This window comes from Trichoderma evansii (genome assembly GCF_050947405.1).
Source record: "Trichoderma evansii strain SZMC 28006 chromosome Unknown GGI43scaffold_14, whole genome shotgun sequence".
In the NCBI taxonomy this organism is placed as follows: domain Eukaryota; kingdom Fungi; phylum Ascomycota; class Sordariomycetes; order Hypocreales; family Hypocreaceae; genus Trichoderma; species Trichoderma evansii.
In genome coordinates this window covers 365154-387070 of record NW_028145192.1, presented here as the reverse complement: position 1 = coordinate 387070, position 21917 = coordinate 365154, and the positions used below count along the sequence as shown (strand labels likewise).

Below are 21917 nucleotides of genomic sequence, written 5' to 3'. Positions count from 1 at the left end.
CGAATGAAATCAATTGCACACTGGGGTTTGGAGATTGACGTCCACCCCCTAGGAGCGCTAGAGCTATCCGCTAAATTGCCATTTTCAGAAGCCTCCATTCGCCACGATCCACTAGCACCAGTGGAACTTTATGCAGCAGCAAGGCATGCTTTGTACATCATCTGAAAGTATTTCCGCGCCGAGCACGGGTGAGCGGGTACCTCCCCCGGGGTCCAAGCTCCGGCCGCGAAGCCCTTTGGGAGCCAAGGAGCACCAGACCTCAGCAACCTCCTACTGTTAGATCGATCTGATCTTGTGAGCATCGTCATACTTTAACCTCTTTTTTTTTCTGTTGTTTTAGCCACGAGACCATCCTCATCGTCCCGAGTGCTTCGACTAAACTGCAAATTTCCTTGATTTGAAGAAGACCGCATGCAGGGCGGAGCGATGACCTAAACGAACCATTCTCAGCTCTGCTCAGGCTCTCCTTCAATCTCCCTCAGAGAGTCGCGTCGTCGCCATCATGCCTGATCTGGGCACCGGCCAGAAGTTCACCACCGCCACCACAGTGGTCGCAGGTGTCGCATCGCTGGCAGCAACGGTGTTATCAGTGATGTAAGCCATACTTCTTTCCACAAACTGTGAAGCGTCCTAACCAGTACTTGGCAGCTCCATATGGCTACAAGCAAAGAACTATCGCAAGCCGCTGCTCCAGCGCTACGTCGTCCGTATCCTGCTGATGGTCCCGATATACTCTATCGCATCATGGACAAGCATGATTTCATTACGAGCTGCATCCTTTTTAGACCCTGTTCGAGACATCTATGAAGCATTTACGATATATACCTTTTTTCAACTTCTGATCAACTACTTGGGTGGAGAGCGGTCGGCCATCATTATGCCCCACGGTCGGGCTCCCGTCCACCATCTATGGCCCATGAACCATGTCCTATCCAAAGTCGACATCTCAGACCCGTATACGTTCCTAGCCATCAAGCGGGGTATTCTTCAATATGCATGGCTCAAACCCATCCTCGCTCTCGCGGCTATCATTATGAAGGCTACGGGTACCTACCAGGAAGGATATATTGGAGCTAAATCTGGCTATTTCTGGAGCGGTATAATTTACAATATTAGCGTCACAGTCAGTCTGTACTCGCTTGGGCTGTTTTGGGTTTGCATGCACAAAGACCTGGTGCCATTCCGGCCCGTCCCCAAATTCTTGTGCATCAAACTCATTATCTTTGCTTCATATTGGCAGGGATTTTTCCTATCGATTCTTGTCTGGCTTGGTGCTATCCCTGATGATGTTCAGGGCTACACGCGTGACAACTTAGCAGCGGCTATCCAAGACGCTCTCATCTGCGTAGAGATGCCCATTTTCGCGGTAGCTCACTGGTACGCCTTTTCTTGGCACGATTTTGCCGATAATAGGATCCAATCGGCTCGCATGCCCCTCAACTATGCTTTCCGAGATGCATTTGGTGTTAAAGATCTCATTGAAGATTCCAAGGAGACTTTTAGAGGAGATAATTACGGTTATCGGACATTTGATTCTGGCGACAAGGTCTTGGCGCACGAAGATTCCAGTTCAAGATATGCTAGACTGAGGGAAGGCATGCGATATGAGCGTGGAGGTAAAGGGAAATATTGGATTCCAAAGCCAGGAGAGGTGAATGCCACGGCACCATTGTTGGGTAATGGCAATGGATCATCCAGCTCCACTCGCCCCGATCAACTTAACGAGAATACCCACGGAACATTTGACGAACCGGAAATTGATCCCGATGAGGATCGTCTATATGACCAGGCCCGACAACTAGAATATGGGGATTGGAACGTAAGTTGGCGACCTTTTTTCTACTTGATTAATTGTTTTATATCCTCTGACTCTATGGAAATAGTACCCAGTGATTACTGCAAGCGAACCACTCAGGGAACGTTATGCTTCCTGGGCAAGCAGCTCAGAAACGAGACTTCTCAATTCTCACACATACACCAGCATCCCGACAAGTAACGATACAGCCGAGTCATCACAGCAAAAAGGCAAGCAAACCGAGTCGGAGCAAGAGCCGCCAGTGGTCGTTATCAAGAAGAAGAAGAAGCCAAAGAAGGTTGTACAGCACCCAGACTCTAAACCATCTGATGTAATATCCGACCGGGAAGACCAAGGCAGCGCTGGAGCTACACAGAGCTACGACAGCAGCCACAGTCCTCCTGCCGAAGAGCACGGGCCGTGGACCTCTACTACAGAACGTAACGACGCACGAGAGAGTGTATCCAGTTACCAAATATCAGACTCTGACGAATTCCGGAACGTTTGGGACGCAGATAATAAATAAGCGGCGTTTATTTACTTCATTGTTACGGAAAGCTGTTAGAAAGAATTCAGATCTATATGCCTAGTCATCTGGCCAGACAGGTATAGCGAGGCGTTCTTGGGTGATCGGAAATAAGGAAGACGGAAAATACCAGATTTTTTTTGTTGATGTATGCGGATATATACCACTTATATGCGGCCGCTTTTTCGTTTCAATTAGCAATCCTGTTTTGCTCTTTTCATTTTTTTCTCAAATGTTCACATGACGGTGTTGCCACGCGAGCACGTGGACAGGAGATGCACCTGTTGAAGCAGATAACTCTTACTTTCACAATATACTATATACTACTATATACATCTTGTTTTTTTTTTCTGTTTTCTTGTTTTTTTTTTTTAATTCCATTCAATATGTCTAGATTAAGAGCTGGCTCCCTTGGACATGTCAATCAACAGCTGCTTAGCATCAGCTGCGCTCACACTTCCAGGGCTGGGTGGTGTTGGGCCAGTGGTCCAGTTACTCGGTGTGCTGCCAAGCACGAAGTCAAGGCTTCCTCCGTGAGCAAAAATGTCATACCAGCTCACCCAGCTCTTGTTCCACGGGCGGCCGTTGACCTTGAGGGACTGGACGTAGTAGACGCTCTCACTACCGCCAGTAGTAGTGATCTTGAGTTTCTTGCCACCACCCAAGGAGATGGTCAAATCTGTGAACCAGGGAGACCCGATGAGGAAAGTGGTTTGACCAGTTACGGGGAATAGACCAATCATGCTCCACAAGAGCCAGGATTCCATGGCTCCAGCATCACTGTTACCAGGCAGGCCGCCTGGCGTGGGGCTATAGTAAGATTTGGCGATGAAACGGCTTCTCAAGACGGAAAGATCTTGTCTGTTGACATAGTTGTACAGATAAGGAGTAGCGAAACTGGGTTCGTTTCCAGGATTGAAGATTGTGCTGCCGAAAGCGCTGTTGCCGGAGTAAATGCCAGGCTGGAAAGTCATTTCAAGGCGCTGGACAAATGTGTCGGCTCCACCACAGTATTCAACGAGAGTTCCCAGGTCGTGGTGAGCGTTGAAGGAATATTCCCATGGGAGGGCTTGGTAGTATAGATCTGCCCAGTAGCAACCGCCGCAAGAAATGGGGTTTTGGGCAATGAAGCCGCTAGCGTTTCTTGGCCCAAGGAAACCAGAGAATCCAAGTGCGGTCATGTTGGTGTTCCAGTGGTTGCGCCAGTTGTGAGATCTGTTGAGATACTTTTTGAAGTCATTCTGAAGACCAAGGCCATTGGCAACAGTTGCCAGCGAGAAGTCATTGACGGCGCTGTATAAATGTTAGATAAATGAAGATAACTACTATATAGAGAAGTGAGAGACAAGGTACTTACTATTCCACAGCTCGGCTTACAGATCTTCCAAAGCGAGGAGTGATGTAACCGTATTGTAGCCAGTCTGGCAGAGCGCTTCGTCCCTCCTTGGTCGAACCAGTGGGATCGCGGGGATCGTTGTTGTTAGCCGGTACGACTTCAGCATTCTTCACCATGGAAGCATAGGCACCTTCCCAGTCAACCTTGCCGCGCACACCCTTGACATATGCATCAGCGAAGACGTTGTCACTGTTTGAGCCTCCCTGGACGGCGCCGTTGAAAAATGAGGACCGAGCATCGGAAGTATAACCTTCATTGCGGTAGATGTCAATCATGGACCTCAGGAGCTCTTCATAAAATACGGGCTGGAGGATGTGAAGGAGAGAGGTTGTGCAGCGGTGCTATAAGATGACTATTAGTAACCGTAAATCAATTGAAAAAAATAATTCGGATGCTCACTGTATCCCAGAAAGTGAAGATGTCATCATAGTAGGGTTCACCAGAGTTCCAGAGAGGGTTTTCTCCTGTTTTGTTCGTTGGGAGCAAATGCATGAAATAAAGTGCAGAGTAGAGCTGGTTCAGCTTCGTGACATTGGTTTCAGTGGTTGTTACTTTTGATAAAACTTGCGAGTTCCAAGCATCTCGAGTTCCCTGGCGCACAGTCGCAAAACTGGTGCCCTTGGGGATCTCTGCGTTGACGTTGGCACATGCCTGAGATTCTGAGATGAATGAGACTCCAACTCTAGAAGTCACTGAGGTCTGCTGGAATGTGAAAAGCGCACCCAGCCTCGCGGTCTGGGAGCTATAGCTGGTCTCCTCGTTTGAAAATTCAGCCAGAGTTGACCCGTTTAAGCTCGTTCCAATGAATGTTTTGAATGAAGCCGGAGCGTCAAAATATCCACAGAAGTAGACTGTCCAAGGACTAGCTCTGTTCCATCCCTAAACTCATGTTAGCAAGACATTCCAGATTTCAAAAGCAGGGGCATGCGTGATCTTGACCCACATTGTCATAAGTTCCTGATCCAGTATAATAATAGTATCCGGCATCGGTATCTTCTTCAACATTAATACTTCCTCCCAAGAAGTGCTGTTCGAGCCCTTGGCCGCGGTAAGATGACAAGACGTGTGACACGTCAACTAGGACATTGAGATCTTCGCTGACGCTAGGGAATGTGTACTGAAACATTCCCGCTTTGTTGGTAGCGGCCAATTCTAAGACAGTTCCAGAGCCAAGACTAGCTTTGTAGTAGCCAATCTCGGTGTAATCAGACGCGGCGCGAGTGTCGTTGATGGCATCACTAAGGGGGTTGTTTACCGTTCCAACAACAGGCATCTGAGAAACAACGCCGTATTTTGGGGCACCTCCAGTGCCGCTCTCATGAAGCATGGTGAAGCCCGTGAAGTTGCCATTTGCAAGATACCCTGAGTAGGCATCTGTGCCAGAGTAAAGATCAGGGCCAAGCTTGACCATGCCCAGTGGTCGAGAAACACCTGGGAAAGTGTTTCCGCCATTTGTTTCTCCCGTCTAATCATATAAAGTCAGCTCGATTCTTTTGAGGCGCAGCATGTACAAGTAAAGTGATACTATTCAGGACTTCACTTACACTGGTCAAGACATAGCTTGCTAAATCAACTGGAGGAAGAGCAGCCGAGTAGGCTAATGAGATCAGAGGTAATAATACTAATGTAGAATACATTATGATTATAAGAATGCACAGTCCAAAAGACACAAAGAGCATACTGAAAGAGAAAGGCCGTCGATCCCGTACATTACACCAGACTTATATGCAACTCTCGAGCTACAGATCTTTCACCCCCTCCTCTCGCTATTTAAAATGCCAAGGCGGAAAGCAAACGCCGCAATGCATGCTCCGCAGGAAAAAATAGTAAAAGTTCCATGCACGGTCGCAGCCAGCACTGAATACACGCATAATCACGTTCCTCGAGGTTGATCATGAGTGGGCGGCGCCTGAGAACAACGTGGGATGTGCATGCCACCTGAGTGGCCAAGGGGCCCTGCGTTGCGCTCAAATAGGCAAGACGCCAGCTTGGAGGGGCCGTCGAGATCCGTGAGGGACGGCCGTTCAAGTGCCGAAGTGGCACAATTACAGCATTATCAATATCAAATCGATCTTGCGATATCGTCCGGACGGGCACAAAGCGCGCTTTTTTGCAGAACGAGGGTGGCGATAACGGAATAAACCTTGCCGAGTCTTGGGCCGGCGCTGTCTCTCTGTAATGAAATGTCTTAGAAATTCATGAAAGTCACAATTAAACATGCCCACTTCGGCCGTCTATCGCGCCGGTTCGGCCGACGAAGGCTTTTGAAAGGGCACGCGCCGTTTTGGATAAAGAAGCCAATAAATGAAGACATGTCGCATGACTTGCAACCATAACCGGCAGCATCACGGACGTGGCTAGACCTCGTCTTGGAGGCGTACGGCACCTAATACTAGTAGTATTTGATTATGGTAATAGAAGAGATGTAACATCCACTAACAGCTTTTTACTGAATAGTACTTAAGTACCTACCGCTTGTGGAGATGCCGGATTAGCCTATAACTAGTATAAAGAGAGCCTTCTACATTAAGCTTCTTTTGATATAGGCTTATTGGAAGCTAATAAAAACCACCAAACCCTAGTGACGAGCTTGAGTCATAGAGGAATCAACTCAAATTAACCAGACCCAGCACATCATAAATATTGATTCCTCTTGTAGGGCATATTTAGGCAGACTGTCTTCCCTGCGGGGTTGCAAACCGGGAGAGGCGTTCTAGGCTCGAGGCACTTGGATCTCGTGGCGCTACCCAAATAAGTTAGACCCAGGAACGCAGCATCTTGAGTTATCGTGAGTGGATTGTATGCAATAGTTTATTTATTCGTGGTGTACTTCTCATCTACATACCTACATATATAATATACTTTTGGTATGAAATATTGCATCATTTCGAGCATTTCCACTCAAAGGCACCTTTGAAGCTGGAACGAGACCAGATGAGTCCCCAGGGCGAAACAACATCGGATGAACAAGATCACAATGCGGGGCAGAGAGAACTCGGCACCACTCGTAGCACAGATACACAGATATTGCCTTATTCCATGTTACTGTGCCGTCTTATCACGCCAAGCCACGTGCAAGCGAGAACAAAGGAGCACAGCCAATATTTGCAGATGGGTGTGTTGATGTTACATGCAAAGTCACAATCTCGCCCTATCCGTAACAGCGTGACTTGAGCTACATGTGGCAGCTCCCACAAAGTGCTGACGGAAAGTTTGCCGAACTCCGATGCTTGAATAATGCAATATCGTAATGATTTGAACGCTGTTTCCGTACTGGCAAGAGCTTATACGCCCATCCGATCCAATAGGATGAGCAGATGTAGTTCCGATAGAGCTTGGTCACTGTCGCCGTCTCTTTAAAGAGATAGTGGGGTTCGTCTAGCATTAACCTGCATCTTCGAATCGGGGAATTTCATCTCAGCCGGATTAACATAGTGCCGAAACTTACCTAAGCAAGTCGCACAAAAAATGGAGCGACGCGAGAAAATACACACACTTCCAACACCAAAGACCCGCTTGTGCTGTCCGCTCCTATTATCCATTTGTGTGTGCATATTCCCCCTTCAGGCCCTCTTTTTTTTTCTGCATACCGCTTTGCCACCGACAGGCGGTCTGGAAATATTTTGTCGATAACGCGGGCAGAATCCATTAGGCCCACGTCAGAACCGCAATACTGCTTGTGTTCCGCCTTTTCTGCCACCCATCGGCAATAGCATCACCACTACCGCCAACAGGCCGTATTTGAGACGCCCAGGCCCTTCTGCGCAGCACCCGCTGAGCCGAGCGTCTCCAATCGACAGTCTTGCGCAATGGGTCGCAAGCCGAACCCCCTCATCCTCGAGTACTTTGTCCGCGGGCCAAAGCTCAACGACAACAGCAACCGCTATCCGCACACCTGCAAGCAGTGCGGCGAGAACTTCCCCAAGGGCCGAATCGACAGCCTGACGACGCACATCACCAAGAAATGCCCTGCCATCTCCGATTCCGACCGCATGCGAGCGTGCCTCGAGCTGCATGGCATCACGGCCAGAGCAGCTGTTGAGCGTCAGCCTCACGGCGGGGCTCCAGTCAATGGACAGCCGACCGCTCAGCTTGCGCTGCCGCAGGGATGGAGTGCTCTCGAGACGCTTGCTGAGGCATCGCGCCAGGTTGACCTTAATGAGAACAATCGCGGCCAGAAAGCACCAGACGCAGCCAATCCTGCCAATGGAGGGGGATACGTGACCGATCGACTGGAGCTGCAAGAGCAGTTTACCCTGGATAACCCTCCCGCAGCTTATGAGAACCGCCCTCAGACAAGCACCAGTATCAAGAAAGAGAAAGGTAAGCATCAATTGCCTTCTAGTGTGCCGCTTTTTGATTACGGGAGCTTAGCTAACCGATGCTTTCTGCAGTCAACGTTACTGTGCAGGTGGCGTCACCGACTTCTGAGCTCTCACCGGAAGAACGTCTCCAGGCTCTCCTCCCCCCTGGCGATGTGTTGCCGGATGCCTCCAACATCTCTGTTGCCGTTGCCGCCACGGCTCGCTTGAATCCCTCGTTTCTCGACCCCCAGCTTGTCCATACTGACATTCCAGCGAGCTCGTCTCCTCCAACCGCAGAGCCACAAGCGACCATCGACCCAATGCCAACAGCCCCCTTACCCGTCTCTCTACCCGATACGAATGTTTCCCAGCCGTGGGGCGAGATGACATACTTGACTACCACTACCCCTATCCCGCTACTCACAGAAAATTCTCCAGCGCTACCGCTTATGAGTCGTGGCGGTGTCCGAATGGATACGAGTGACGGATTGATTAACGGCAGAGCCCGTCATGCACGGTCGAGATTTACTCCTGCCAGGCGGAAAGAAGTCCAAGAAGTACGGAAGATAGGTGCCTGTATTAGGTGCCGAATTTTGAGAAAGAATTGTGGCAAGGGAACTCCTTGCGATACCTGCCGCAAAGTATTGGCACCTCGTGTCTGGAGGACTGGCTGTGTCCGTACTCGACTGCACGAACAGCTCGACCTTTATGCTGCTGGTGTTCAGGTCGTCCTCTCCCAAAACCGTATCAACCTCATCAAGGACCAGCTCAAGCTTACCAATGATGGAAGCGTGATTGAAGTGTCACACTTTCCTGAAGCTGGCAAAAAGATTGTTTTTGGAGCCTTGGTGTACCCGTTGGAACCAAACGAAACGCAGGCGGAGGCTCGTGGAAACAAGGACCCTTTTCACCAGGTCATTATGATTGACCAGGACTCAGAGGATATCCCAGCCAAAGCCGAGGCATATATGCGAGATGTGCTGTCCACTTTTATTGAGCGCGAGCCGTCAAAATTTATGAAAGTGACGCTCGAGGCTGCATACCAACAGCTCTCAAAGGGAGAAGATGATCTTCTCAAGAAAGCTCTAGAGCTTTGGGGTCTGGTTGAGAGTATTGATCGCGAAAGGCAATGGACTATCCTAGAGAAGCCTAGCGCCGAAGGAGAAGAACCGAGATGGATTAAAGAAGCGCAAAACGAAAACGATGCCGATATTTACACCATGATTTGCATGCAACTCAATGCTGCGGCTGAACGAAAGGCTAATAGCACTTCCAAGAGCCTGTTGAATCATATGGATAGGCTTCTCACGGATAGCAAAACAAAAGTCGGCTTCAAGATTTATCTCACCGCCATCATCTTCCTCAACTGTGTGGAAAAGTCAACCTGGGCCTTCAAGGCTTGGGAGCAGGACCATCTTCGCCCAGGATGGCCCCTTGAGCGGGACCCAAGTGTTTTCACTCAGCAAGGCGGAAACTTGGCCGGATTGCTGAAAATGCTCTTGTCTATTCGCAAGGCATTACCTCAAACTATGCGGAGCGAAGAGGGCAAGTTGACGGTCCAGGATAGAGACCCAGACATCACCGAGTACTTCAAGAACCTTGATCTTGATTGTAAGTTCTACCATGACAATTTAACTTTACAAGTCCTTTTTTTCTAACCAGATCACAGTCGATAATATTGAAACCCGCCAGAAAGGCTCACAGTTCTCTCCTGCCGACTCCCGTTCTCTCGAACTGGCCTTCTGCTCACACCTTCTCCTCCCTTACCCCTCGGCCTAAAACACCCACGAGATATGAGACTACGACCTGACGCATAATATTTTTTTTCTCTCTTAAATTTTCCATCAGTCTTATTATCACCGTTATTTTCCTTTGCGATATAGATGATTAAGACGACTTTGCCTCACTGGCATGGAGACACGTTCTCCTTTTTCCTATTTCCTTACTCAACTGGAATGAAGCGAGGCGACGCAAACTTTAGACGGCGGCAAAGTACAAAACAAAAAGTACATACATATACGATTCACAAAAACATATTTATGACATGGAGGAGCTACTTTAGGGCAAAATTCTTAGCCCTTTATAACTTCTTCTAAAAACGATCTTCGCATAACTCCGGCGTTGGTTCTGATCAATGGTTTATTGGACTCTCTATTTGCCAAAAACACAAAAAAGCAAGGCACAAAAGCGTGATAGACGGGCCCTGCTTGGGTTTTATTATTATAGGAGAATTTTCCTTTTCACTGTCTTTCCTTCTTCTCTTTATCTTTATTTATATTCATAGAGCGATGGCGCAATTTTTTCGGTGCTGTGACGCCGGAAGGTAAACTGGAGGCGACCAAAAGCCAGCCAAAATTTAAGAAAATAGCGAGTTCACACATATTGGACGAGATAATAATAGATGATTATTCACACATGTATATAAAAAGAGTCTTTTCTCTCGCCAGATTTCCAATGCTTCTCATTTATGCTCTCTATTCTCTTGTGAATTAAGTAATTAAACCACTCCCTATGCTGTTTAACTTCAAATGTACCGGTTGCCAACCCTCTAGGTCGGCGACATGCTCCCACTATCTACGCGCGACGATCCCTGTCCCGCCGCCCGCCTCGGCTTCTTGAAGCAGGCGAATTCGTTCTTGCTCGCGTCCCTGAGCTTCTTCAGCACGTTGCGCATCTCGGGCAGCTCGTTCTGCAGTCTCGCACGGGCGTCGTTGTCTGTGCGGCTATCCAGCTCCTGGTAGATTTGGCCCTGCAGCTCGGAGGCCTTGTCCGTCGTGTACTGGCTAAGCGTCTGAGCAATGAACTCGACGTCGAGGGTGGCTTGAATAAGCGCACTAAGGGAGTAACGTGAGCGTTTTCGGAACGCATCCAGCAGCTGCAGAGACGTTTGTTCCAGCAAGAAAGAAAGCACCTGAGCTGTAAGAGAAGCAGCCGTGGTAGAGACCTGAGAGTGGACCAGCACAAGCGTCAAAAGAGTCTCATATACGTATGGCTTTGCCGTCTGAGGTCGTTCGCCTGATGCGGGAGCCCAGTCCGGATCTTCGAGGCCAGCAAGGATGATTTCGCGGAGCTTCTCGGTAGCCTGCTTAGTGTACGACTGGAAGAGACGAGCGTCGATCTGACCAAGCACGTCTTTAATGGTCTTGGACTCGTCCGTGAGTTTGACCGAAAAGGCATTTTCAAACTGCGAATTTAAGTTGGGAACGATTTGAGATCGCAGCGCTTGCAGATTGCTCAGCGTAAGGAGCATTCGAACATTCTAAACAATAATGTTAGTTTTAGGGAGAGACATACAAAAGGGGAGATGGAAAAACATAGGGGTACGCTCAAGACTTACTCGATCTCCAGCGTCAAGCGTGCTCTTGCCTACTGATGATACAGCTACGGCAGAGCCACTTCCTTCTTGGCCAATAGACCATTCGTCTTCAGCCTTCTTTACGGATCGCTCCGCATTCTCTACCATGCCACTTAGAGCTTTGTATAAAGTGGTCACGTACTGGCTTCGAACCATCTGGAGCAACTTGGCTGGCGGGGGCAGGACAATGTCACCCGCATTAGGCTTCGACATTGCTTCGGAAATGTAGAGAATCTTCTGCATACCGGTCAGAAGGGCGCCCTCAAATATCGCAAAGCTTGCAGGCATGCGCGTAACGTCGCCCGACTCTGCAGATGGCTGCCAATCTTCAATAAACTTCATGTTCTCGGCATCCTTGTTCCACGCGGCACAGAGGGCCGTCACGCAGCGCTCTCTGGAGACACCGGTCAAGGCCTTTAGCTGTTCAAGAACTTGGCCATTTCCTGACCGGATGGGGTCGATGGTGGCAAGATCAGAGGCACCCGAGCCGACCAACGCCAACATCTTGCAGAGATAGTACACTCCACTGATAGAGTTCGACCAAGGCGGCCAAAAGGCCAGCTTTTCCCAGGGCTCACCCTTTTTGGGCGATGATGGCGGCGGGTTATTCGGGTCAAAGTTGAATCGAGGGTCCCGCGAAGTTGGACTGAGAGAATTGCCGAATCCGTTGGCTGATGCCGGTGAGTTGGGTGAGAGAGGGAGCGGCGAGAAAACCATGCTGATATCTTCAGGGGGCAAGCCGGCAAAGAACTCGTAGACGTGTCCTCGCAGCAGATCTACAAGCTCCACGATGCCCTTCTCGAGATCCGCAATGTTATTCTGTGTCAACTGATGATGCTTTTGAGACTCGTCATTATAGCCTGTAGGCAATGTATTTTGAATACTGCCTTCTATGAAGCCCTGCGCGGTCTGCCAAAACTCGAGGATGTCTCCAAGAATACCTTGAGGGGATATCAGGCTGGCCAAGAAAGCAAGCATCTTCTCCCACAGCTCAATGACATCTGCAGAATCGCTCGAAGTCGGCTTGCTCTCCATGCTTTGTCGACCTAGTGTACGGAGATGAGAGGCTATAACCGCATTGGAAGGCTTCTCACTGGCCGCCAATCTTCGGCGAAGCACCTCAATCTCTGCTTTGGTGTGATCTGCTGTTGACTGAATCTTGCTTTTAAGGAAATCATATCGACTGAGGAGCCAAACCCAAATCGGGTTATCCCCAACGCCAAGCTCCAGTAACAGGGTAATGACATCCATGTGCTGATCCAGGCCTCGGCCACCGTGACTTTCAGATTTTGACAAGGTGTGCAAGGAAACCAACCTCTTCCATACCTCGCGTTTGAAGGTTGAGATTTGACGATCAACATCATACCACACGCGGGCCGCCACCATGAGCTGGTAGAGCTCATCGTCTTCTGGCGACTGGCGTCCCAGTCTGTTTGATAATGCGCGCGCGTCGTCTGCAAATTGCCGGGCGCGGTTATATGCTTCCACCAAAGTCTCGTAGTCTTTCCTCTTAATGCAATCAGATATTATGGTGCTCAGCTCTAGCGGATCCTTGAATTTGTTTACGTATTTTTGGAAATCCTTCAGATGTTCTTCCTTTTCGCGACCTCCTAAAGCAGGTCCCCACACATCTTCTGCCTTGGCGGAAACGTCCAACAAGGGGGCTTTGATTCCCAAAACGCCATATTCGCTTTCTTTAATGAGAGCATTCTTCTTTCGAGAATCCGCTGCCATAGCCGTTGGGCTGGCTAGGCCGCCCCTGCCAGCACGTAAGCTCGTTCGGCTGGCGTGGCGGCCATGAACTGAACCCCTCGCTCCAGGGCCTGATTCGGCTCCGCGGTATTTCATTTCTCTGTAAACATTGTCTATAGTCGCTTTCGCCTTGACGAACCGTTCAAAGTTGCTCTCGACCAGGACCTTCAGAGACGCTGACTTCTGATCAATCGACTGTGAGAGGATATCCAAGCCCTCAAGCAACGTGCGCGTATCAGCTCTAGAGTGTATCTGTGACAGGAATAAGGCGGGCGAAAAGGTAGTCGAGGACAGCATGAATCGATTGCCTACCGAAATGCGATTAGTATATTGCCGTGCCAGACTCAGCTCAGCTCGGCATTAAGCAGCAGCTATTGGGGACTCACGAAGTCGCACGTCGTCCTGTGCCTGGAGTCCATTTTCTCGCAACGAGCGGACAACGCTGTCTGTGGTGCCCAGAGGGTCTGGCTCATCCTTCAACACCATGTTGTTGACCGCTGCTTTCCTGCCTTTGACAGCACCTTTGCCATCGCTAGAGGAGTCGAGGGCCTGGTATCGTGACTTGTGGCGGCCGTGCTTCTTTGGGTCGCCTTCGTCGCCGGAAGAATCATCGTCCTTTTCTTCGGGCCATTCTGACGGATACGAGGTGGGCAGCTGGTAGAATTCGAGGATTGTTCGTTCGTAGTCGGACATGATGTTGCAATCGTTGCAGCCAGAGCTGCTAAGCTACTAAGCTCGAGGATAGTGCGGAGGCCAGCAGAAGCTCATGTATGCCGCAAGAGCAGAGTCGACTGCGGTGGTTCGTATTCGGGAATCGGGTCGAATGTGCTTGGCAGAGCGGTGCAGCGACGATTGCCTTGTCCAAGCCAAGTCGAAGCAACCGGCAGCCAGCTCCCGCGATCTGTGTATGGACAAAGGTTTACGGTATTGGAGCTGATGCAAGATCAGGTACCTTGGACGGTACCCCGTACCATTCCTCCGTGCTCCGTTACAACGCCCCCCCCCCCTGCTTGCTGCTGGGCTGCCACCACCAGCCACACCGCGGAACCTCCCTCCCAGCCACAGTTCTTTAGTCATGCCGCACCAGTCCCTGATGCTCCATTAATCTGAACCACGGAGCACGCCGAGGCTATAAGAGCCAAAAAACAGCATCGACGTAATTAATGGTCCCGCCTCGATTGGGCGTAGCTCGGAGCGTCCATGCCGCAAACCGAACGGATCCGAGGCGCCTGACCGACGCGGCAGAGCGGAAGAGAAAAAAAAATGTTCGAATGAGGGAAATTTCACGGGCGAGCCACAGCGCATGTGGCTGGTTTCTATCCACTCAGCTTGCGTTTGAGCCACTCGCAGCGCAGCAACCAAGGCTGAAGCGTGCATATCGCCGGCTCTCAGTTTCGGCCAAAAAACTTTCCAGATGGGTTTTGTTTATTAGCGACTCTCCCTTTTTTTTCTCTTCTTCTTATTATTCCACGCAGATACAAGCCAGCTTTCCCTCTCCTCTCCTCTCCTCGATATTTGATCTTTTCTTCATCTTTGCACACTCTTCACCATGCTGGCCATCCGCTCTCTCTCCAGCCCTGCCAGGCACTGCGTGCGAGCAGCTCCCCGCGCTGCCGCCACCTGGTCGATTTCGGTACGAAGCACAAACATCGGCTTAACGGGAAGCATAATTGTCTAACATGCGCAACTTAGAACCAGCGATTCTACTCCCAGGAGCGTGTTGCCAAGTACGACGGAACCAAGGATGCCAATGTACGTTGTCGACACCTAATTTGCGCAAGCCCTTTGCTATCCGCGGTTGTTGCTGCGACTTGCGTGTTGTCTCTATGTCACCGGAACCCTGGAGGCATAAAAATTCACTCAAGTCGCAGAGCTTGGCGCTTGCACAGCTTTACAGAATAAGACAAAATACTAACAATATGAACAGGGCAACTACCTCGTCAGCTTGATCGAGGGTGACGGTATCGGCCCCGAGATTGCTCAGTCCGTCAAGGACATCTTCGCCGCCGCCAAGGTACGACTCAACTATCTGATCCCTGGAGGGAAGAAGAAGATGAAACAATAGATAACTAACATTGGAGACTAGACCCCAATTGCCTGGGAGCCCATCGACGTCAACCCCATCATCAAGGACGGCAGGACCGCCATTCCCGACGCTGCTATCGAGAACATCAACAAGAACAAGATTGCCCTCAAGGGTCCTCTGGCTGTGCGTAAATAAGAGCTCCTTTCCAGATCATTCACAGCTGGAAGGAACGGATATGACAAGAATGGATTATACTGATGCGTTTGCTTTACAGACCCCCGTTGGCAAGGGCCACGTCTCCCTCAACCTGACCCTGCGACGAACCTTCAACCTGTTCGCTAACCTGCGACCTTGCCGATCCGTCGCCGGCTTCAAGACCCCCTACGATGGTGTTGACACCGTCCTGATCCGAGAGAACACCGAGGGCGAGTACTCTGGCATTGAGCACGTCGTCGTTGACGGAGTTGTCCAGAGCATCAAGCTCATCACCAAGGAGGCCAGCGAGCGTGTCCTGCGATTCGCCTTCCAGCACGCCGAGTCCATTGGCCGCAAGAAGGTCCGCGTCGTCCACAAGGCCACCATCATGAAGATGTCCGACGGTCTCTTCCTCAAGACCGCCGAGCAGGTTGCCAAGGACTTTCCCAACATCGAGTTCGACGCCGAGCTGCTCGACAACACCTGCCTGAAGATGGTCACCGACCCCAACCCCTACAACGACAAGGTCCTGGTCATGCCCAACCTGTACGGTGACATTCTGTCCGACATGTGCGCCGGTCTCATCGGTGGTCTCGGTCTGACCCCCTCCGGTAACATTGGTGACGAGTGCTCCATCTTCGAGGCCGTCCACGGTTCCGCCCCTGATATCGCCGGCAAGGGCCTTGCCAACCCCACCGCCCTGCTGCTCAGCTCCATCATGATGCTGCGTCACATGCGCCTCAACGACCACGCCAACAAGATCGAGAAGGCCATCTTCGACACCCTGGCTGAGGGCAAGTCCCTGACCGGTGATCTCGGCGGCAAGGCCAAGACCCACGAGTACGCTGGTGCCATTATTGAGAAGCTGTAAATTCGATGAATTAAAATAGAAGGTTTTTTTCCTTTCATTCATCAATTTCGATACCTCAGCATCTCTCTACCGCGGCTCTACATCAACCATTTAAACAAAGCATCAATCACATCACCACATTCAACCCGCCATCGCCGCAAACTCATACCACCAATGTAACTCGAGCTACTTCCCACTGAATGTAACAATTCAGCACCCTCAGTTTGCTCGTGCCATACATCACCTTGATTTCTTTTATACTTATTAAAAAACCTACCAGAAGGAGAATTTCATTGTTTTCATTGCGGTTATTCCAAAAGTGTATTGACACATTAGTAGCAAGCATCAGTACATTTGCGGATTTCCCCAAAAAAGGAGAGATAGGGAGTGAGAAGGGAAGGGAAGGGGGCAAAAAAGGGACGAGCGGTTTAGAACATGTATGCATGGACAAAATACTAGACAGTGTGTCAGTGTGCAGCTATCCAAGTTTCATTACTTGGATTCCGGCCACTGCACAGCAAAATAATCCAAAAACAAGTTCAAAAAACAAAAGAACATCACAATCTACTGTGGCTCATTCTATATCTCCATGTACTACGGAGCAGTACTAACACCGCGGAATCTTCATGCAACAGCAAGGACATTCCTTCGTCGGCATGGCTTCCGTGACACGAGCAGGAGAAGCGGCTATACGGAGCACAGTTCGGAATTCCGTACTTTTGTGCCACGTTATAATCCTAGCAAAAGGGAGAAAAAACCCGCAGCGGCACAAATCCTATAATTCAACTGGCTTTGGTATCGTTACGCGTATCTGAGCATGGTAATATGACGTAGTCTTCGGGTTGTCTATCGGCAATTATTTGTTATCCATGCACGCACACATCCATGCGTGAGCAAACAACGGCAGCAATGGAACATTTAGGAGAATGAGAAAAGAAAAAATTGAAATTGATATGCTTCATTCTAAATGAGAAGAGATTTTGTTTTCCCTACAATAGCCAAGATGAAATAGAAAACGTCGCTAGCTATTCAATGCCAAATTCAAAGGAAAATGAGACAAAAGACTGTTCATACAAGTAGTAATACATGAGATGGTAAATGGCCCAATCCAGCGATAAAAACAACAACGCCAGTACCCAGCTTTGGAAAAGGAAAAGAGAGAGGGAGAGAGAAGGAGAGAGAAAAGAAGGTACATAAAAGTAGTGATAATACATCATGCTTGTGAGTCAATGCAGATACAGAGTAATTACAGGGCTGTATATCGTGACCTCAAATCCCGTGAGATATCTCCGTACCCATATCGTGCCAGCGAAAAGGGGGTCAACGACGCTCCAAAGCTGAAGTAAAGTAAAACAAATAAACAAGAAATGGAAATGAAAAGAAGAAGAGAGCATCCCCATACCCGGATAAGAATGTCATTTGTTGGCCGGAAAAGGATAGGCCGCCATCGCTCCGTACACTCCCTTTTTAAAAATGCTGCTCGAGAATCTGACGGCACAGAGCCCGAGATGAGAAAAACAAAAACAAATAAAAAAGAGACTATTGTCGGCATATTCAGCTGGAGGATTGCGTGTGTCGTGGTCGCATGATTTGGATTTTGTACATGAATGGGCTCGCTAAACCTAGAGTTGTGGTAGCACCGGGTATCTTTTGTGTAATAGTTGCATCCGCGTGTGTTTCATGCCTGGGAACGTGCGCAGCATTCCGACGAAGCGAAACCAGCCATGGTTGCTTCTTTGCTGCACAAGGCCGCCTAGCTGAGAAAAGACAAGCCAAACAAGCTCCTACTGGACCCTCGTCCGTCGAGCACTGCGCAGGCCTCTTTCTCATCGTCGGCCCATCGCTTCTGGACCATGCCGGGATTGTAAGCTGACCCGCGACGATTAGGTCGATTCGGGAAGAAGAGATGGGGTCGGCAAGCTTCAGTGAATCGTGCCCATTTCCAGTCATCGGGAGAGCGGCAAGCACCAAGCTGGTGAATGGCTCTGATGGCGATTCTCCACGACTTGATGCTACTGTCTCCAAGTATGCAAGGCTCGATTGTGATGTCATAGTCCATCAAGCATAAGCCACAAGATCCTGGAGCCTCGCGGCAGGGTATCAGGTCATCGCCGCCAGTAAGTGGCTTCCTCTGTAGCTCTGGAATATATTGGCGAAAGGCCGAAGAGCCGGAAAAGAACGAGGTGTGCTCGCACAGCTTGAAGTCATGCGCGCCAGTACACTTGCGGAAATCGGTCACATCAGTCTCAGCCACAACGAAGACGTAAGTGCGCTGCAGGAACAGCTCGCCATCCATCATCTTGGCCGAAGTTGAGCATTTGATGGTAGTCACGTCTCGCTGTTCGCTATGTTCGACGCATAAGTTAGACAGCGGGATACCGTGTTCGGCGCCGTATAAGTGACGATTTACAGCCAGCCTAGCATGGGCGTAGCTGAGGTCAAAGGGGTTGTTGAGAGGAGAGAATCGATCTCGACCTGAACATTTTCCGTGCTTGCGTTTCTCTCCGGCGTCTTCTAATTCCGAGTGAGGTCCAGTGATTTGCTGAAAAGGGTGTAATTTGTTGCAGGGTGCGCAGTAGACTGTCCCTCTGCCCAGAGGGTCTCTTTCGATGAGGGGGAGAAACTGTTTCTTCTGGCTAGGGCGCATTGTCTTGTAAGTCTGCGAAAATAGTGCATAAGTGCTTCGACAAGCAAGCTTGAGGCAAAGGATTTCTGAAGCATCCAGATGGTCTCCAATTAGGAGCAGAATATCAGATGAGACATTGAGAATGGGAGCTCCTCGGGGCAGCTCATCTTGGAAAGAAGCAATATTATCATTGTTGGCAGAAGAAGGCGGCGTAAAGGCACGAAACCAACCGCCTCTTTGCCAGAGATTGGTGAGAAGCTGATCCATATTGATGGTTGAGTGAGAATGATGACGTCGAAATAGGGATAGGCCGCGAGAAGGGCTGCGGGGCCTGTCGCAATGCTTGAAGTGCAAGTGCGTTTGTTATGCGTAGCAATATGCCAGGGTAGTGGTGAGACTCAAAGCCAAAGGACACTGAAAGAGAAAGGTCAAGATCGCGTTGGCTTGTGAGAGACAAGAGAGAGAGAAATAGATTAAGAAGCCTCTAAATGAACAGAGCGGGCATCCGCGTAGCCTAAAAAGAAAAAAGGTGAACAGGCAAGAACCTTGGACGGCTCCTCCTCAATGGACAGGGTCGAGCGTTGGGTATTGCCTAATCGAGAAGGGGGTGTGTTGAGTTGACGCTGCCGAAACCCCTGTACGAATTAAACTTGTGTAGCAGTATGGCTATGGCAGTGCATACATAAAAGTACGAGGGCTTTGCTGTTTGGCGCATTTGGCTGCGGTTCACGCATACTGTAGCACCTTCGTATACATCGATATACCTGGTACTCTTGATTTCCAGAAGCAGCCCGTCGATTGCGCGGGTACCGTAGCGGCGGTATCTGTGATACCGGAATTGGTACAGCCTGACGTGGTGCCATTGATAGCGTTGCGGGTGAATTTCAGGTCACATGGAAGCCCATTTTCATCTAAATCGCTGCATGTGTGCATAAAGCAGCAAGGATGTCATGATAGAGACCTAGCAGCTACGAATGTACATGCAAACTACTAGAATACATGCGTGACATCATCCCAACCGATATAATTCGATATTGGGTGACAACTTATATTGACGGTTGGCCAATACACAGACAGAGTACTCAGCTAGGCGCAGCAGCAAGTCACGACTGTGCGACTCAATCTACATCATGTATACACATTAGGGCTCGAGAAGGTCATGGCCACGCAAGACACACAGCAGTCTGGGAAACCGTCTGTGAGGGCGGCTGCTTGGCCGCGTGTTATCTCGGCGGTGCCTAGTATACAAACAAATACATACCTACCAAGCATCGAGCCCTGTGCTTCCTCTTGTCATGGCGAGTATACGGCAAGTGGAATGGAATGAAATGCCACGCCGGGCTCAAAAATAGAAACCCATTGCTAAGCCATTACAAGAGCTGAAGGTGCTTCCTCCGCCTAATGTGTACTACAAACGCAGGGTCGTGTAAGTGCGGAGTAGACAAGGGCCCAGAATTACAAATTTATTGAATAGCTAGCCACATGCAATATCTACTACTTCGTACTACTGTCAGTGTTAAGTCATGCGCATATTCTAGTAAGAAAACCCCCCCTTCTTCATGCGATAGTTGAAAAGCCATGAAACGGATCTCGGCTAGTTACGCCACCAACACTCCTGCTACTACTCTTCCTCCGCATCCAGCAGGGTAGGGCCAGCAGGGTTGCCACGCAGCAAGAAAAAAAAAAGCATGTCTCTGATCGCATAGGCTCGCATGCCCCGGTGTCTCACCTTGCTTTCTCTTCCCGAAAGCAGGGCGGCCAATATTATACGTCACAGCCTGGCAAACCTGATCTGGGCTTCGATCGTCGACCTTGGGTCTCGACTCTGATATTCGACGCCACAGCGCTAATTCTTCAGCCCTCCAACTCCCTGGCTCTTCAGCTTTCCAAACCCTGGGTTATTCAGCTTTTCAGCTTCTTTCATAACATGCCAAATAGGACATACGCTAATAAATATATGGAACTCAAGGGATGGGAATCAGAGCGTCTACCAACTCAGCCTTGACTTATAAATAGCTCTATTACTATCAAACAGAACTAATGTACCATCACCAATAGCCTGAGCTATTACCGCATACCACGGCAAAGATTCCTCGAAATGATTGTCATATATTGGGCAGAGAGAGAAAAGCTGACAGTTGCCACTCCTCTTGCCCATTCTCATAGATGCGCGGCAGCTTCACGATATTAATAGTGTTAGTCAATAGAATAGAACGCTTAATGCATAGACTGTGCCATATTCCTTTACCTGCGTCTATAGTGCTTATGCCAAGTGACCTAGACGGCGTTAATCTATAGATGGATAGGCTAGATCCCGAAAACAGCATGGTTAGAAGGCCTTAATTCAACTACCCTATAAATTTATCCAGCTGCATAAATTTATAGCAGGATCTCAAGTTAACAAAGAAATGTTTTTCTATTACTAAATAACTCCTATTATCATTATCCAAACTCTGTGTCGACAGTAGAAAGTATAAAAAAAATATTCGAACAAGGGTAAAGAAATAGTAGGTAGAGAATGGAATAAGAGAGGCCAACAATTGCTAGGTTTTCTATTCCATCTTCCTCCTTGCTCTAGTAGCCTCTCTTTCGGCCTTTATGCGCTCCTCTTCTAAACGTTCGAACAGTTTATCTTGTCGAATTCTAACCTCCTCTACTTGTGCAAGGAATTCCTGCTGTCTGATTTCCCGCTCTAGCATATCTGCTAACAATCGAGGAGAAAGCTCGTCTTCCCGAACCTCCTCCCCTATATCCGGTTGCTGCACTCTCTGTTCTTCTGCTTGAGTAGGAGGCCTCGTTCCCGCGGTCTTAAGCTCTGTCTTCCGCTCTTCTAACTGACTGAGAAAGTTCTCTTCCCATGTTTTCCGCTCTGCAAGCTCTCTGCTGAATCGCTCGCGAAATCTCTTGCGAGTGACGCCCCGTTCTTCTATGCGAGCTTCTAACTGAAGGGGAACATTTTCCAAATCGCCCGTGTTTTGCTCGCCACAGTCTGCTTCCATCTTGTGTTGGTGTTGTATAATCTCTTCCTTTGGTTAGCGGGCTTGAAGATGGAGACCTGGTATAGTTGAATTGTTCTCAGGATATGATTTTCT

The 21917-nt window shown here is 49.4% G+C and overlaps 7 protein-coding genes across 7 annotated transcripts; 3 read left to right on the top strand and 4 right to left on the bottom strand.

Moving 5' to 3' along the window:
- The first annotated feature begins 405 nt into the window (after nt 1-405).
- GGI43DRAFT_88414 (organic solute transporter Ostalpha-domain-containing protein) lies at nt 406-2519 on the top strand. The gene is made up of 3 exons (XM_083210462.1): nt 406-594; nt 649-1819; nt 1884-2519. The coding sequence occupies exons 1-3, from the start codon at nt 503-505 to the stop codon at nt 2319-2321; spliced, it is 1701 nt and encodes a 566-aa protein (XP_083059185.1). The 5' UTR covers nt 406-502; the 3' UTR covers nt 2322-2519.
- A 138-nt stretch (nt 2520-2657) lies between these two features.
- GGI43DRAFT_408673 (GH92 family glycosyl hydrolase) lies at nt 2658-5384 on the bottom strand. The gene is made up of 5 exons (XM_083206389.1): nt 5262-5384; nt 4661-5182; nt 4117-4596; nt 3679-4058; nt 2658-3614 (listed from the first exon to the last, which is right to left on the bottom strand). The coding sequence occupies exons 1-5, from the start codon at nt 5352-5354 to the stop codon at nt 2717-2719; spliced, it is 2373 nt and encodes a 790-aa protein (XP_083059184.1). The 5' UTR covers nt 5355-5384; the 3' UTR covers nt 2658-2716.
- A 2054-nt stretch (nt 5385-7438) lies between these two features.
- Nucleotides 7439-10185, top strand: GGI43DRAFT_88374 (uncharacterized protein). Its single transcript, XM_083210460.1, has 3 exons — nt 7439-8040; nt 8112-9632; nt 9691-10185. The coding sequence occupies exons 1-3, from the start codon at nt 7527-7529 to the stop codon at nt 9798-9800; spliced, it is 2145 nt and encodes a 714-aa protein (XP_083059183.1). The 5' UTR covers nt 7439-7526; the 3' UTR covers nt 9801-10185.
- A 158-nt stretch (nt 10186-10343) lies between these two features.
- GGI43DRAFT_88370 (exocyst subunit SEC5) lies at nt 10344-14136 on the bottom strand. Its single transcript, XM_083210459.1, has 3 exons — nt 13515-14136; nt 11359-13436; nt 10344-11280 (listed from the first exon to the last, which is right to left on the bottom strand). Exons 1-3 carry the CDS (start codon nt 13819-13821, stop codon nt 10570-10572), a joined length of 3096 nt encoding a protein of 1031 aa, XP_083059182.1. The 5' UTR covers nt 13822-14136; the 3' UTR covers nt 10344-10569.
- Nucleotides 14137-14539: 403 nt separating this feature from the next.
- Nucleotides 14540-16525, top strand: GGI43DRAFT_88346 (isocitrate dehydrogenase (NAD(+)) IDH2). Its single transcript, XM_083210458.1, has 5 exons — nt 14540-14761; nt 14821-14880; nt 15056-15142; nt 15215-15337; nt 15429-16525. Exons 1-5 carry the CDS (start codon nt 14678-14680, stop codon nt 16218-16220), a joined length of 1146 nt encoding a protein of 381 aa, XP_083059181.1. The 5' UTR covers nt 14540-14677; the 3' UTR covers nt 16221-16525.
- A 1326-nt stretch (nt 16526-17851) lies between these two features.
- GGI43DRAFT_88386 (uncharacterized protein) lies at nt 17852-19254 on the bottom strand. Its single transcript, XM_083210461.1, has one exon. It carries the CDS (start codon nt 19090-19092, stop codon nt 17953-17955), a length of 1140 nt encoding a protein of 379 aa, XP_083059180.1. The 5' UTR covers nt 19093-19254; the 3' UTR covers nt 17852-17952.
- Nucleotides 19255-21331: 2077 nt separating this feature from the next.
- On the bottom strand, nt 21332-21824 carry GGI43DRAFT_428455 (uncharacterized protein; the record flags this gene model as incomplete). The annotated part of the gene is made up of 1 exon (XM_083208966.1): nt 21332-21824. The coding sequence occupies one exon, from the start codon at nt 21822-21824 to the stop codon at nt 21378-21380; it is 447 nt and encodes a 148-aa protein (XP_083059179.1). The 3' UTR covers nt 21332-21377.
- Nucleotides 21825-21917: the final 93 nt, after the last annotated feature.